This window comes from Silurus aristotelis (genome assembly GCF_946808225.1).
Source record: "Silurus aristotelis genome assembly, chromosome: 19".
NCBI lineage: Eukaryota > Metazoa > Chordata > Actinopteri > Siluriformes > Siluridae > Silurus > Silurus aristotelis.
In genome coordinates, this window is record NC_139592.1 from 9,768,300 (window position 1) to 9,785,058 (window position 16,759).

Consider the following 16,759-nt stretch of genomic DNA (forward strand, 5'->3'; position numbering starts at 1 on the left):
GCCAATTGTTCTCACATTCAGGCATCCTTATATTCTAGCAGCATAGTCTCAATCTTGGCAAAGGTGTGAGATATCACCTGAAGTAAGCTGTCCAGCAGTTTCAAGGCTTTTTGAAATATGTTGGCCCTCTGTTACCTCATACACACATGCACCATTGCACACAGGAAGGTAAGCTCATGTTTCCAATTGCCAGCCAGGTTTCAAAGGTGGATTCCAGTCTGGCTATGGAACCTGACTGGTGTGCCTCGGCAGCCTTACATGTTCACTATTCTTAGTCTGTTTAGTGTTTACTGTATTTTCCACCCTTGCACTTCCTTTAGACCTCCTGCCAACTGTAATGCCCACTGTTTGCAACAGCATGCCACTCCTGACATTCATCATTTATTTAGACGCTGAATATTAATAGCTTATGGCATGTTGACTGAACCACTGGCACGATATTCTGCACTTGCCCCTCATCCAATAATGAAAATGTTGTTTCCTGGGTGTCTGTCAAATGAACAAGGTCAGAGTCATAGATAGAGTGTTTCTGAGGGATATCTTCTAATTGTGTTTTGTCTGCGAGCCTCTAGCAAATGTGCTGTTGGTGGGATGTAACGTGTTCTCAGGATGTGTGTGTGTGTGTGTGTGTGTGTGTGTGTGTGTGTGTGTGTGTGTGTGTGTGTGTGTGTGTGTGTGTGTGTGTGTGTTTAGGGCTAAAGGATTTATTTTCAATATATGCTATAGAATATCAAATATCTAAACTCTAGTGATAAAGAGCTAAACAACAGCTGAGCAGAAATGTCATACTGTAAATGCTAGGATAAAACCATAATGTTAGTCACTAGTGACTTCTTAGAGTGTAATATAAGGAATGCAATGATGTACAGCCCTAAAAAAAAAAAAAAGGTTATCCTCCCCAGGGAGACTCATGGTCACACTGACACTCAGTATCTCACTTTTCCAGACAGTAATCTGCATGCAGATGGCTCCGGGTTTGCGCTCATCACCATGGCAATGGAGCTGGAATATGTATTCATATGCCGACTGCACGGGGAGGACAACAGAAAGGAAGGCATTACTGTCTGCAAGCAGGACTGCCTTCTGTGCATCTTCTCTTTCCAACTGACTTGATGGGTGTGATATTTTATACCCAACAAGCTGTGCATCACGCATACTAAACAACAATAGTGGATGGAATAATGGAGACCTGCCCCACTAAGGATTCACCCACAGACAGTCTATGGCATCAGAACTGACTGTGGTATTACCCAGACAAGCACACATGCCTCTTTGTCACCCCCCACCTTCTACCCAACCCCCTTCACACCCCCGGCTTGCTTCTATTTACCTCTCTCTAAATCCCTAGCATCTCTCTCTGTCTCTGTCTCTCTCTCTCTCTCTCTCTCTCTCTCTCTCTCTCTCTCTCTCTCTCTCTCTTCTTTCTAACTCCATCTCTCTCTTGCTCTCTCTTGCTCTCTCACTCCCTCTGCTCTATCCTCCTCCTTCGTGCTCAGAGCGAACAGGCTGCCATACGACCCACACTGCCTGCTATGTGATCTCCTGGAAAACAGCGTTTTGTGCCTTCGTGTCTGTGCGCTCTTATGATGCTAAACCCTTATTTGCATTGTGATCTAACAGGCGAGGAAAGATGTCTTCGCAACAAACCTGACTCCTTTCTCTTCCTTATGCTCCCCCCTCCCTTTACCTCTTCTTCTTCCCTCTGACCCTTCCCTGTCTCCCCTCTCCTTTGCCCCTTTCTGAACCTCCCTTTCCTCAACCCCCCTGTTCTCCCTTTCATTTTTCACCCCTATGACAATGTTCTCATGTGTTCGCTGGCTTCAGCCTTTTCTATCCTTGCTTTCCTCTGCCTTAGTCACTTGGGGTCAAAATTGTCCATCCAGCTGCATGTGTCCAGATCATCACACCGTCGACTGCACCGGCCGAGGGCTTACCCATTTACCAGACTCCTTCCCTCTGGACACACGGAGGCTCATTTTGTCCAATAACTGGATACCTCAGATCCCCTCAGATTTCTTAGTTCTCTACAGTGATCTCGTGTACCTGGACCTGCGGAATAACTCTCTGACAAGACTGGAGCCAGGGACACTGACCAGCTCTTCTAGGCTTGTCTACTTGGACCTTGGAAGCAACAACTTAACAGAGATCCCCTCTGGGACTTTTGGAGAATCCCGCAGCCTAATCAAGCTTCGTCTGGGTAACAACCCCTATCTGAGCATGGTGAGCGAGGGTGCCTTCTCAGGCCTCACTTCTTTAAGAGAGTTGGAGCTGGAGAAGAACGGACTCTCTGGTCTGGATGTCAGAGTGCTGAGCCAGCTGTCTTCCTTAAAAGTAATAAATCTGGAGGGAAACCCCTGGGTGTGCAATTGTCATTTTGCCAAATTGTTTATCTGGCTGAACGAAAATCGTCACAAGCTCTCAAGTGGTAAGCTGTATAGAAGTTTTTGGTCTTGTCTACACACATGTACTTTTAAGATTTAAACTACTGTAAATCTGCAGCCTTAGCTTTGCTTAGCTCAGGGAGCATTTCACATCTCAGATTTTAATAAGCCATTAAGCACAAATAATAATTTACATATTGTTGATATTGTATTTCATTATATGAATTGTTTTTATATGGAATTGAGGTAGTCGTATCATAGCAATCCAAAGGCTGCCTGATCATCATTCATCAGGTGCTATCGGGTACATGGGTACTATCAAATTCAATACATGTTGTCAGTGTTGCCACATCTTCAAATGTAGGATATGTGATGTAACATTTCATTGACTAAAACACTCTTAATTTATACATGAGAATAACAAAAAGACTAGCGCTGAAGGCGATTCGAATATGCAAAATTCTCATGTGCATAATTAACACTCATGGCTTTTCCTTCTACTGTTTTCCTTATAACCAGACAATTTATACATAAAATATATGGGAACGTCTGAACCTGAGGCTAATCTAGACACAAAATCCCTCGTTTGTTGATCACTGGCTCCGTATAATTAAGGTCAGGAGGTATCAAGTGTGATTTCAAGGTCTTTTTCGGTTTCGGATGACCTGACAATGCAGACATTGTGTAAATGGGTAAAGAATGACATTCACTTTCTTTCCCTTTTTTCCTTGCATTGGTTCTTTAACTCACTGCACGAAATCAGTGTTATATAATAAAACTACAAAAATCAAGTATTCAAAATCATTGGAGGATACAGCTAAGAAAATCTGTAGTCATAATAGTTTTTTTAATATGCTCCTTGATCAGATTTAGATATTACTCACTAAGTATAATTTGCCATAAACTGTTACTATGACAATCTGATCACTCTCTCAACGCACAATTCTGTTTGACGTTTCCTCTTGTTTAATATATCAATAAATCAATATAAAAGAGGTGAAATTAAATCCTGTAAAGCAACACATTTATTCATGACGTCCATTCTTTACTCGGATATATATAAAAAAAAATAATCCACCAAAAATATTTTTTTAATCCTGATGATTTACATAATTTAAAACACCATAGTTACTTATAACATTTACAAGAATATTTTGTCTTCATGCTCTATGATGAGTATGGTTTGACTAATAAACATACATTTGCATAAAGCATTAAATTTGTCCATGTATATATATATATATATATATATATATATATATATATATATATATATATATATATATATATATATATATATATATATATATATATATATATATGTATAGCCTGTTATCATAACAGACTATATGCTTTATAGACTTTTATTCTAATAAATGTGCAACAGTTAAACAGTAAAAAGCATTACAGGTAAACATGAATCCAAATGAAAGAGGAGCAGTTAAAAATATAGTTAAATCAATGTAAAAATCTGTTTCTATTTTTTGATGGAATTTGCATTTTGTATCCTGAGTTATGCACACATAGTACAGATTTAATCATAGAATCTGAAAACATTATATATTTATACCTCAAATGTATTGAACAATCTAACTTTTATTGAGAGAGCTATGTGAGAACTGCACACTGACCTAGATTTAAACTCATATAGCTACTATAAGTAGGGTATACTGTATCAAGTGCTATTTTAGACGCTGCTGACGTAATGCCTTTTTCAATTTTGGCTTCAATGGAAATATTTTCATTCATGGAGTCAAACGAAAGTGTAATCAATATCAGCATGACTGTAGATACTTGTGGCATTTGATCTGCAGTCTCGTGCCTATGACTTTATTATGAAGTTATTATCCTACAGATATTCACAACAACCATAATGTGCATTTTGTAATATTATGTAATTAGCTAAATGTAACAAGACATCCAAAGACAAGATTGGATATTGGTCTGACCAAGACAGACTAATATATCAAGATTGACCATTGATCTGACCAGGACAGACCATTATACCAGGTTAGACCTTTAGTCTGACCAGGCAGACCATTATTTTAAGACAGTCTTTAGTTTAAATTATAACAAGCATGCAAGACAGATGAAATCAATATTGTTTTTGTCAGTGTCCTTCAGCTGCTCCTGGTATGGGTCATCATGGCAGTCGAATGATCTGCATATTTGATTTAGCAGAGGTTTTCCCTCCAGATGCCCTTCATGATGCAACCCTTTAATTTTATCTGTGATTGGGATCAGTACTGAGAGTACACCCCACCCACCCAAGTAACAGGGTTACTGCAATACAAATATCAAACTTAGACCACCTCGGTGAGAGCTCAGGTTACTTAAATGATAAACACTAAATCCAAATTAACTCAATATAACTTCTTTAACTATAACAACTTCCCTAATATTCCCTAATTTACAGTCAAATATAATGTTAACAGAAAATAAAATGTGTATCAACCAGGACAGCAGTTTAGCTAATCTTCATAAGTTTCTTATAAAATGAAAATATGCATATAGACAGACATTCCACATATTTTAAGGTTTTGGGTGTATGTATTAAGGTACATCCAAATGCCATCTTAGTTGTCTTTATTATATGGAATACATATCAAATGTTATTGTTTGAACATTATTTTACGTTTTTAAATTGTTTGCTTTATAATGATGATTAAATAGAAGATAAAGCATGATAGAGTGAGCTGTTAAGTAATAAATAACTTTGCAATGTGGGCATTAACACAACAAGGTACTTTTCTTTTCAGTGACATGCATTGCTTTGATCCCATGCACGTTTATGTCTATGAAAGAGATTTGTATACTTTGAGGTAGCTGTTGTTCAAGACAGCTGTATTCCTCCATGACATACCTAAGACTGCAAGAGTGTGTGTAGCTGAAAGGATGGCCACGTGATAAAGGAGGCACGGGTCAATGAATCTTTTGTGTGTGGAAAAGCCCTTCTGGTTGGACTGACTCACACACTCTTACTGCCTCACTCCATGATATGTCTGACTTCTACCAAAGACACTATGTCAGTCACACAGGCATCTCTCTCATTATAGGATGTGGTATGAATAAAAACATAAAAAAAAAAAACAGTGCTATTTTTTAGCAGTATACCAAAGTGAATCAATTCGTCAATTAAAAGGGAGAAAACGTGGTTTTTATCAACTTTGTTTTTTATAAATATGGTAATCTAGTCTGTTGCCTTATAGTAAACACTGGTTTTAAAATGGCACAATGAAATAATAAATGAAGCACATTCGGATATGCTGTTATATAGGAATAATCAAGGACAGGGTGATGTGATGATACTCAATGTAAAGCAGAGATATCTTTACTGAAGTAGATTTTTTTCTATAAACATACATCTTTCCAACCCCTCTACAGACCCCTCTTACAGCCCCACTACATCCAATACACCCCTCCCATTTTATTCAGGATATACAACAATTTACAAATCTTTCACATATTAAAGGATGAGACATTTTATTTTTAATCATTTACAATCAGAATTAATCTCAGAAACATCCCCAGTTTCTTACATTACAGAATAGTAATGTACATAAACAGTAAATCTCTTTTTTTAATTTCAGCTTGTCCACTTTCCTGTCACCTGAAATGATATCTTCACCACTGCCTGTGACACTTAATGCTCCTAAAACTGACATCTATTCACAGAAAGGTTCATTATATATACACTTGATTTTTAAGATGTTTGTGAACAACTGTTTATGAGGAGAGTGGGACGAGGATAAGACTTTTGAAAGGTCACAATTTCAAATTCCAGAACTACTAAGTTGCCACTTAACCCCTTAACTGCTTAGTCGTATAAATAATATAATCATATGTCACTATATGTAATAATTTATAATATATGATATAAGTATTTGCCAAATGTCATAAAATGTAAGGAAGATGTAACATAGAAGTTATTACTATAGAAATGTAAACATGTCATAATAGCAGATTATATAGACATGTCTATGCATTGAGGTTGTTGGTGTTACATTATACTGTACACTATATTTATCTCTGGTATAATATTATAAGACAAACACTGATACTTAACATCTATTCATACAAAAGTTGATGATCACTATGATTGAACATGGTTTTAAGCTGTTATTGGGAAGATCCATCATACAAGATATAACTATAGAAAAGATACTACAATAATGCAATGCAACTGCATTAATAAAATGTGCAAAGATTAATAATAGATTGATAGGTAAGGAGGTGAACTACTGCTTGTATGGCTGAAAGGTTGAATCTCAGCACGTCCAAGCTCCCATTTCAAAAACTTGAATGTTCTTAAATCTCTACTGCTTAGTTGTATAAATGCAAATGTGTCTGTCTGCCTTAACTATATTTTACCTATCATTATTGTTATGGTACAAACAGGTGATTTGCTTTGCAGCCTTAACTAAGGTCTAATTCTGGTTATCGAACATTAATAATTGCCTTCTGACCAATCAGTTCTGAGACTTGTGCACTGAGCTTGAGCCTCCTAAATATTTTACATCGATGCCACTTGTCAGAGGTTCTACTACTCGATGCCAAACATGACCTCCTCCTTTATTTGTGTATGTATATTATTTTTATATGTCCTTTTGTGCATATAGACTGTTCTCATTTAATTCAGGATTTGTCACAGGGTTTAAAATGGTTTAAAATCCTGCAGAATTAATTGGCCATTGCAAAAGATAATTTTTGTATACCTCAGCCATCCGGTGTTCAGCGCTGCATTCTGTGGGTTGCTCTCACAAAGGATATTTATTACTGCTACCAATCCAAGCTGTTTGTTTCTACCGAGGTGGCAACTCGCATTTTTGCAACAACAATTTCAACTCTGCAGTAAAACTATAAAATTCTTTGAGGCCTTCTTTGCTGCTTTTAACATCCTCCACAATGTGTGGGGGTTCTGTATGCATTTAAATTCCTGCCAGATTTTCAACTGTCTCAAGATATTTGTAATGGCCACGATTTCACGAAACACTATATATGGCATTTTAACAGATTTGAAAAAAGAATGTTTGTCTTGGCAGGATTGTTTATGTATGCGGGAAGAAGGAAGGAGCAGTGACATTATATTGACAACGCTCTTTAAACCTGTAAACACTCTTTAAACGCTGTATGTATTTTTTCCCCCCCACAGAGTCCATTTCAGTGTGAATGTGATTCATCAGAAAATAACAGTCTAACAGTGTGATTATGTTACATTGGAGATGGGCCACTTTCAATCTATCATCTGTTATTGTTGAAAGGAGATTAAAGTATTTTTTGTAAAGGCCAACCTGAAAACATTTGCAAATGACTGAATAAATACAAAGAATGCAGTAAAATCCCACATTTTACTGCAGTGTAATTGGCCTTAACTAAAACATAGTGATATTATTTGGAATAAAAACACTGTCACTATCTATTTGTGGTATGATATAACTATATACAGTAATGTATTTATAGTATATTCTGAAGCTCGTTTCTCCCTAAACTTATAATAAATGTGTCAAAGAACATGAACTCGCAGTACAACGCAGCTTTGAGGCAGAAATTTCAATGCACAACTGATTCAATCTGTGTTGTACTAAACACAGTGTTACATTTTTCCTGCTAATTTAGACACAATTTAACAATTTCTAACATAACTGCTGAATTCAGCAGACTATTCTTAACCAAGGTCTTTAAATCTACACAAGTAAATTGAGATACTTCCAAATAAGGTCCATATATATAGTATGTATATATATATATATATATATATATATATATATATATATATATATATATATATATATATATATATATATATATATATATATATTATACATGATATTCACTTTCATTTCTACACAATAGGAACAAAAGTATCAGGACACCTGACTTTTCAAGCCATATGTGGTCCTTCCCCAAATTGTTACACAAAGTTAGATGCACTCAATTATGTATGGGAGATGTCTTTGGATGCAGTAGCATTACATACTTTCTTTATTTGAACTAGGAGACCCAAATCTGTTCCTGCAAGACTGTGCCCCTGTGTACAATGCAAACTTTCCCCAAGCTTTGACCTCAAGCCTGTTGAACATCTTTGGGATGAACTGGAATGCTGACTGCACCCATGATCTCCTCACCTACCAGGACTTGGCATTACTAACATTCTTGTGGCAGAATGAGCACAAATCTACACAACCACACTTCAAAATCTAGTATAACAGGAGAGTGGAGGACTGCAAATGAGGACTGCATGTGGAATTGTATGTTCAAAATATACCTTACAGTCGGGTGTCCACAAACTTTTGTCAATGTACATGTAAATGTAGTATCCATGTACATCAATATTCATATTCATTTTACCATTAATATTTATATTATTATTATTATTATTATTTGCAGCATTCTTTTTTGTCTTTTTACATTTAAACGTTTGAAATATATTACTAGAAAATTTTTTAGATTAAATCAGGTTTATTTATACATAATATTTCTAAAATATTGTACAAATACTGTACTAAACAGTTCAAATACTGTTTATTAATAACAATATGGATTTTACACCTTACTTCTGGTATCCTGCATAATTTCTTTTCAACAAGGAAAACACTTGCTAACATTACATTCTACATGAATTAACCACTTAATTACTGAATTAATAAATTAATACTTGGATTTTATTTGTATAGTGCTGTTAACAATGGACATTGTCCCAAACCAGCTTTACAAAAGTAAATGGATGAATATAAACTTTTAATGTAAAAATTTGTCAATATAAGTTTATGCCTAATAAGTAAACCAGTATGGAACAGTGGCAGAGAAAAACTCCTTGAGAGAAACCGGACTTAGAGAGAAACCATCCTCATCTGGGTGACAAAAAAATGTCCATTCATGTCATTACTGAGATTATTACTTCTGATTTACTTTTGAATGCAAAAACTGTTAATGGCAACTGTAGTCCTTAACCACTGTAGCAGCACGGTTTACATTACAGTGCATATAGCAAAAGACTAGTCAGTGCTTTATATGTTAATAGTTATATAGTTTATAATTTTATAAACACTGTATCAATAGTACTTTATAATCAATGCGAGATTTGCCAATGTACGGTGGATAAGACAGGGATGATGTGGTCATAACAATTTCACAAAAATGTAAAAAAAATATATATGTATATTTTTTTTCATGCTCATGTTACATCATATTTTTTTATTTTAGCAATATTTCCGAGATGAAAGGAGGATATCCTAGCAATAGTATTTACATGAGCTTCAAAGTAAAGACTGGAGTCAATAATTACACCAAGGTCTTTTACTGTTGCACACAGCAAGACAAAAAATTCCATCCAGAGATATTATATAATCAAAAGGATTACTTCTAGCTGCATGTGGCCCTAAAAATGCACTTCCCTCTTATCAGAATTTATCAGAAGGAACTTAACTAGCATCCACTGTCTAATGTTGTGTACACAATACGCACCATAATTATCCACAACATCTGCCTTTGCTTAAACATACGACTGTGTAATGTCAGCATAATAGTGGTTACTAATACTATATTTCTAAATCATTTCAACCAAAGATAGCATATATAAAGAGAAAATCAGCGAGCCTAAGACAGATCCTTGTGGATAACAATAATAAAGAATGAAAAACACAAGGCAAAATAAACAGAAAATAATCTGAAAAGGATTTACAACTAAGTCAAGGGCTGTGCTATTCATTTTATTATTATTAATTTTTGTTGTCATTATTATATAAGGCAACAGGAGTATAGAAGTTATGAATAAATGCATCATATCACATCACATTAAAAAAGGGTGGTTTAAAACTAAATATTAATATGATTTTTACTTTGTGAATATCTCAGTTGTATCCAACACATTAAATGCTTTGTTGGTATAAAATATATTTTTGTTGTCTTAATTTTGTTCTTAAAGTATGCAAACCTTTGCAGTTGACTGAAATGACTAGTCAGTGACTAGTTGTCTATTATGGAAAATAATTTTGACTGTAAAAAAACGTCATTAAAACATTTAGCTTAACTAATTATTATTTTCCTTCGACGTGTCTCTGTAACCTCTGCAGGACTGGAGGGCATGGAGTGTTCACTCCCAATGGACGGACAGCAGATCTCTCTAAGCATGCTTTCGGAGGAGAGCTTCCGGGAATGTCGAGGAACGCTGACTTCTAAAGACTATCTCATCGTTATTTTCTCTGGGATCTGCATATCCATAGCTGCCATTATTGTCAGCTTCTTCTTGGCCTCTCTCATCCACTGCTTCCAGCGGTTTGAAGGAAGGAGGACAGATGAGGAAGAGGCGGAAGAATGAACTTTAAAACTTTGTCCTGGACAGATTCACTACAACTGCACCTCAGTTAAAATGACGAATGGGGCGCCATATGTCCACATAAAAAGTCCCCAGATTAATATATTGAAGTGAGTATGGTAAAAGCTGAATAAACCACCATATGCGCAGTGACTCACAATCTTTGAATGATGCAAAAATTCGGAGCATTTATATACTTGAATTGATATTACTACAAAAAAAGCCTTACAATGTAAACTGTTCTTCTAACAACACTGGATAAATGTGTTCCAGGTTCCAGGTATGCAGGCTGTTAATCACTAAGGTACTGAGCAAAATCATTCATAGCATACTGTCAAGGACTTGCTATTTTTATGTAAATCTGCAAGGTAACAGTTTGTGTTGTATATATTTTTTTGCTTATGTGGAATCGAATCTAATTGAACACTAGAAAGGTTTGTGAACTTGCACTTTAAGCTAAATGATAGATTGCACATATTCCCAGTAAGCCATAAAGTAGGCTGTCACATTGACTCAGGTCACCAAAGAATTTCCTAGAAATGAGTATTTTGTTACTGAGACTGGAATGAATGGATGAGGGATTGAGATATGCATACTAAAGCTCGAGTCACTGATATTAATCGAAATGTACAAATTTATCTAGACTGCTTTGATATCATGCTTCCCATTTACAAGATGTACTTTTATTTCAGTTGTACCCAGAGGTTAACCAGCAATTTAGGCAAAATTTCAAGAACAAAACTATGAAATCGAATGCATTGCAACCTTTTCCATTTTTTTTTTTTACTTTGTGTACAATGGAATAAAGGGTGACGCCAAACTGATAAACCATTTTCCAAGTTATTTTATACTTATAAAAGCAACTACACATTTCCTTTTTTGTATGTGGAGTGGAATTAGACATGAAAACTGGATTTCCACAGGACCCAACAGAAAACATTTGGATCTACACTCTGTAATTAGAAACCACAATTCTGAAGACACAGCAAAATTTAAGAACTAATAATTTTTACGTTTAACAAGTTTTAAAATGTTATATAGATTAGCTCAAATACTATGTAGATGGAGGGTCCTCACGAATCAGGGGCCTATCCTGGGAAGGACATCTGTCTTTGCAGGGCATAGATACATTCATTTACAAAGGGGATGATGGTGGCTGAAGCTTATTGGCGTATACTGGTTTAAAATTAACCACAGAATTAGATGTACAAGTGTATCTCTGAGCCTCAAGTTTTTCCAAGATATGGCTTAAAACGTACAATGTTGAGCTACACAGCCATTAAGCCAGTCTGACTCAAGTCTTTGGCAGTAAAATAAGTTTGAATTTTCTACAAAAAAAAAAAGGTTTAACTTCTTGTTCACTTCTCTACAAAACTCCGGTTTGTTCTGTTTTGCATCTGCATTTAAATGTGTTGTTGTACAACAAAATTAGAATAAGAAACCCTCAAGTAAAATCAGTAGTTTCAATAGCTCTGGTGCTTGGACCCTGAATATAAACTTTAGATTTGAGCCGAATTGTCCAGTCTAATCTGTGGGAGCAAATGGATTTGAACGAAATTCCTTTGGAAAAGGACAGGAAAAGGATTTTGAATCATTAAAATCCCATGTACACCTCTGCTGTGGGTTAAATATATCTCATATATGACCAAAAGAAAGATTTTAATGCATTACTACATGTTGCCTGTTGTCAGTGAAGCTGTGTGTGAATGCTAAGTAATGTGCAGAAGTAGACTTTGTTTTCTGCTCTGTGCCGAATGCTGTTACATGTTGTACTTTTGTGCCTACTTGGGTCACCATTAGAAAAATCCAACAGAACCTAAAACTCAGTTTACCGTAGGTTAATCTGCAATTTTATACAATAATAATACAAAAATCATTCGCCATATCATTGTAGTTATGTAGTTATGTCACAGTTTATTAATATAAATAAGACAATTAGTGTAATAGTAGAGACATTTTCTGAGAGAAGACCAACAAAATGAGAGGTGTACATCTGCAGTGTGTGGGAGGAATACTCTTACAGCACATGTACTGTAGCAACAACAATCTGGTTGCGCATCTTTGATTAAAAAAAAAAAAAGAAGTAATATAAGATAGAAAATAGTGCGATTTATAGCATTTTTGCAGGTTTGAAATTTTATCTTTTGATTCTGCATATTACTCATAATCACAGCATCGTGCTTTCCATTCTCATTCACGTGATTGTCTTGTATCATTCATTATATTTTACGTTATTCGGTTATATAAAATACATTATATTTCTGCATTTAAATAGGACCCAATTACTAATGATAATAATAATAATAATAATAATAATAATAATAATAATAATAATAATAATAATAATAATTACACTCGTTAATTTCAGTTGATGAGCTTAGTCACATGTATAAAGAGAAACTTTGGGGATAGAGGGTGACCCAGACTGCACAGCAGTGATTTGTGTGCTTCGAAGCAACCTGACAGAGCACACTTTTAGCTTCAGGGCGTGATGAAGCATACAGGCTACAGACAGAGCTTCAGACAAAGCCATGTCTGGATGAAGCTTCTTGACAAAACACAACACTGATATAAGATAAAAGCACTACCATTATTATTAACAATTCTTTTCTGCCCTCATGTCCCCGAGGCAGGTAGTGGGATGAGTCAGAAAAGTATATACAGATACGAGAATCCTTATTGGTCGAGTTCTTGCTGTCGCCATGGTTACATGGTTGTGGGCCAAATGTGTTGAGGAAAGATGCAGTCACTGAGGCACGAGGTTTGTAGATTTGCATCGTCATGTGTCTCATTTTGCTTTCACACCATGTCAGACTGCAAGGAGATGCACGTATTTTCAAAAAATGATGCAAAAAGAAAAAAAGAAAAAAATAGCACTCAATTCATGCTTGTATTTCAACACACATTTAGAGCACATGTATAGGAAAGATGGTTTAAATGAAATTTTATTTTTATGATTTATTATTGACACGTTGTACTGTATATCCCTCTTTTGGAGCTATGAGATCCTCTGTGATAGAAGTACATAAACTATGAGATGTAATTCTAGCTTCATTCATCTACTGAGTCAAACAGTAATTTTTTAATAATACAAAAATAACACAAGCAATAACTAGCAAAATGTAATACGATTTCATTTTTAGTTACTGCAGACTCTTAAATTCACCAGTCTGGTGGCAAACCAGACTGACCAGTGATACGTAAATGGATACGATCAAGAATTACTGTGAACATGGGGATTAGGTCACTGATCCTGCAAGCATCTGACTCATTATTGACACCAGGAGAACGAAACGCAGATCTCTTTGAATAACAGCAATGTGACCTTGCTTCCTGTGTTCATCTCTTGTTACTGACACAGATGCTGCTGGACTTGCACAGGTTGTGAAAGAATATCCCTCAGCTGCTGTTTTAAACAAGCCACAAGTCAAATGCTTTATGTTTAGACAAACATATTTACATGGGAAATAAGAGCATTTACAAATTATAATTTTATAATATATCCATTTCAACCCTTAACATACAAATGACATGTATTTTTTTTAAACTTTAGTGTTTGGCCATTTTAATAGAAGTAATAGGAATACAGTTATTGTTCATTCATGCAATCCACTGATATTGTGGCAGCACTTTCACATTGAATATCATTTGTGAGATGTGTTCCACTGACTTCATGACAGACAAGCTAGTTTGAGTACTGGATGTGTTTTCACCACAGAGTTTAAACAGAATGCTGTGAAAACCCAAGATACATTTTGTTAGCGAGTGAGCACCAGTTCTGCATGTTGAAATAAAGTTTGTTGATAATACAACACATGAATCCACTCTTTGCAACTGTGGTGAGCTGAAAAGCATCTCAGAACATACACCTCATCAAACCTTGTTGTAGATTGGTAACAGCAGCAGATGACCACATCATCTGCTCCATGACTGCTGGAATCTGAAGCTACAGTGGACAGGGCACACTTTTAGTAAAAAGACATGGTGATGTTTTTCCAGCTGTCATCATGTTGCTGCCATTTAATGTATAAATAAGATGACTATATGAATATGAAGTCACACACACACACACACACACACACACACACACACACACACACACACACACACACACACACACACACACACTGAACTGTATTAAAGTACTGGATTATTATTCTAAAAAATATTCCCTAGCTTTGTGTTTTGATTACGGTACTAGCCAACGCTAACATATAATATTTCAATTCCATTTGCCTCAGAATAGGGCCATTGTCATGCTGGAATATACGCACTCCCAATAGGATAGAAATGTTTCAAAACAGGATAAATGCCAAAATAACTTTGCATTCATTTGCTGGGCTGTTCCCCTAAGAGGACAAAGGGATATATGCCATGCAAGCAAAATTCTCCACAGCAGTGATTTTTCCTTTCATTAGTCCAATGTCTATATGTAGAACCATACAGTAAGAACTTTTCTTCCAAGTGGAGTCGCTTTGGGAAGATAGAAAACCCTGCAAAATGTATGCTTATGAGAGAGAGAGAGAGAGAGAGAGAGAGAGAGAGAGAGAGAGAGAGAGAGAGAGAGAGAGAGAGAGAGAGAGAGACTGTTCCTCTCACATCGTCCAGATGTGGGGTTGAACATGTGGCTCGCTATGCCTCTGAAGCTATACTGTGGATTACGTAGTGGCTCATGACCAGTCAGTGCATCACAGAGTTCTGCAATGTGCTAGGTTCATTTCTGAGCATTTTATCTGAAAGCAGTAATTGTATTTGTAAGGTGTATCATATTATGAGGTACAGGTTTTGTCTGCATTTGCAATGCATGGGGGTTGGTTGGATAAGAATGGCCTCTGCTAGGAGATTATACAGTGGCATCTGAAAGGATCACTGTGATTCAGTATTTAGAGTTACAAATTTAGATCACACTGTAAAGCTGCATGTAAGTTGAGTCATGAGAGTTAAAGGTGGCACGTAAACTAGAGATTCATATAAGAGTCTGTGTATAGAAACGGACAGTACCACACAGAACCAGAACAATAATAGAGCATATTTATTTTCTAATAGAATAATAAGTGCAGTCAAATAATACACATAATCATAAAAATAATACACATATCAGCATATTTCACATTTTATGACGAAATATAAATCTAGTAGTTTACTATGTGCCATCTGTTCCACGTTTTTTTTTCCTTAAAAAAACCAACCAGCCTGGTTTGAAGAAATAAACCAATTTCCCAATTTCGTTGATTTAACTGCTGATTATTTCTCTCACACACACACACACACACACACACACACACACACACACACACACATAAATGTAGGCATTTTGTGATACCATATACGTCAAATACTCAAGTTTGCACAGAATGAAAATGTATATGCAATTGCGACACGACGTGTACAATCCTGGTACTACACATTTTGAAAATACAGTATCTGTGGCTAATACACTATTTCACTATTTTTACAAAAACACACACACACACACACACACACACACACACACACAATACGTATTTTCAATGGTTCAACTTTTTCCTTTTTCCTAACAGATGTTTTTATTTACTTGCATGAATGACCTAATTGTTTGGTTGTGGTTTCTTTGAGTGTATACACATTATTTTAATAGAGAAAGTCATTATTGAGGATTAATGAAGGACAAAAATTATATAAATCCTGCCATTCATTGCGCCTGTCATGTCTTTATTTCCCACTAGAGGGCAGCGCCTTACATTTTGAGGACCACTGATATAATCTAACCACAAACATTGTTAAACGTATTAAATAATTAGGAATGCAATAAATGATAATCTAACGCAAAGATAAATTTATTAACGCACGTGGTGTTATACGCTGTTCTTGGGTTTCTTGGCTTTGTTCTGCCAAACGGTTTATCACCTCTGCAGTTCGGACACCGAAAAGAAGCTCGGGAGATCAACACTTGGTTTATTAAATATCAAAGGTAAAAATCATACATTAATCACATTAAACAGTGCATCATCTCATCTCTCTTTCTCTCTCTCTCTCTACACTCTCAAAACTCCCGTACAGACTCTTCATTCCCGCCATTCCAAAT

The 16,759-nt window shown here is 35.8% G+C and overlaps 1 protein-coding gene across 1 annotated transcript; it reads left to right on the forward strand.

Annotated features, from left to right (window-relative positions):
- Positions 1–1,077: 1,077 nt before the first annotated feature.
- On the forward strand, positions 1,078–11,523 carry lrrc38a (leucine rich repeat containing 38a). Its single transcript, XM_083570416.1, has 2 exons — positions 1,078–2,425; positions 10,454–11,523. The coding sequence occupies exons 1-2, from the start codon at positions 1,792–1,794 to the stop codon at positions 10,696–10,698; spliced, it is 879 nt and encodes a 292-aa protein (XP_083426542.1). The 5' UTR covers positions 1,078–1,791; the 3' UTR covers positions 10,699–11,523.
- Positions 11,524–16,759: the final 5,236 nt, after the last annotated feature.

Excerpts from the sequence above, each read along its gene's own strand:
- lrrc38a (XM_083570416.1), top strand. The coding sequence starts at position 1,792 with ATGACAATGTTCTCATGTGTTCGCTGGCTTCAGCCTTTTCTATCCTTG. Across the intron at positions 2,426-10,453 it reads TCGTCACAAGCTCTCAAGTG|GACTGGAGGGCATGGAGTGT; the intron begins GTAAGCTGTATA and ends TAACCTCTGCAG.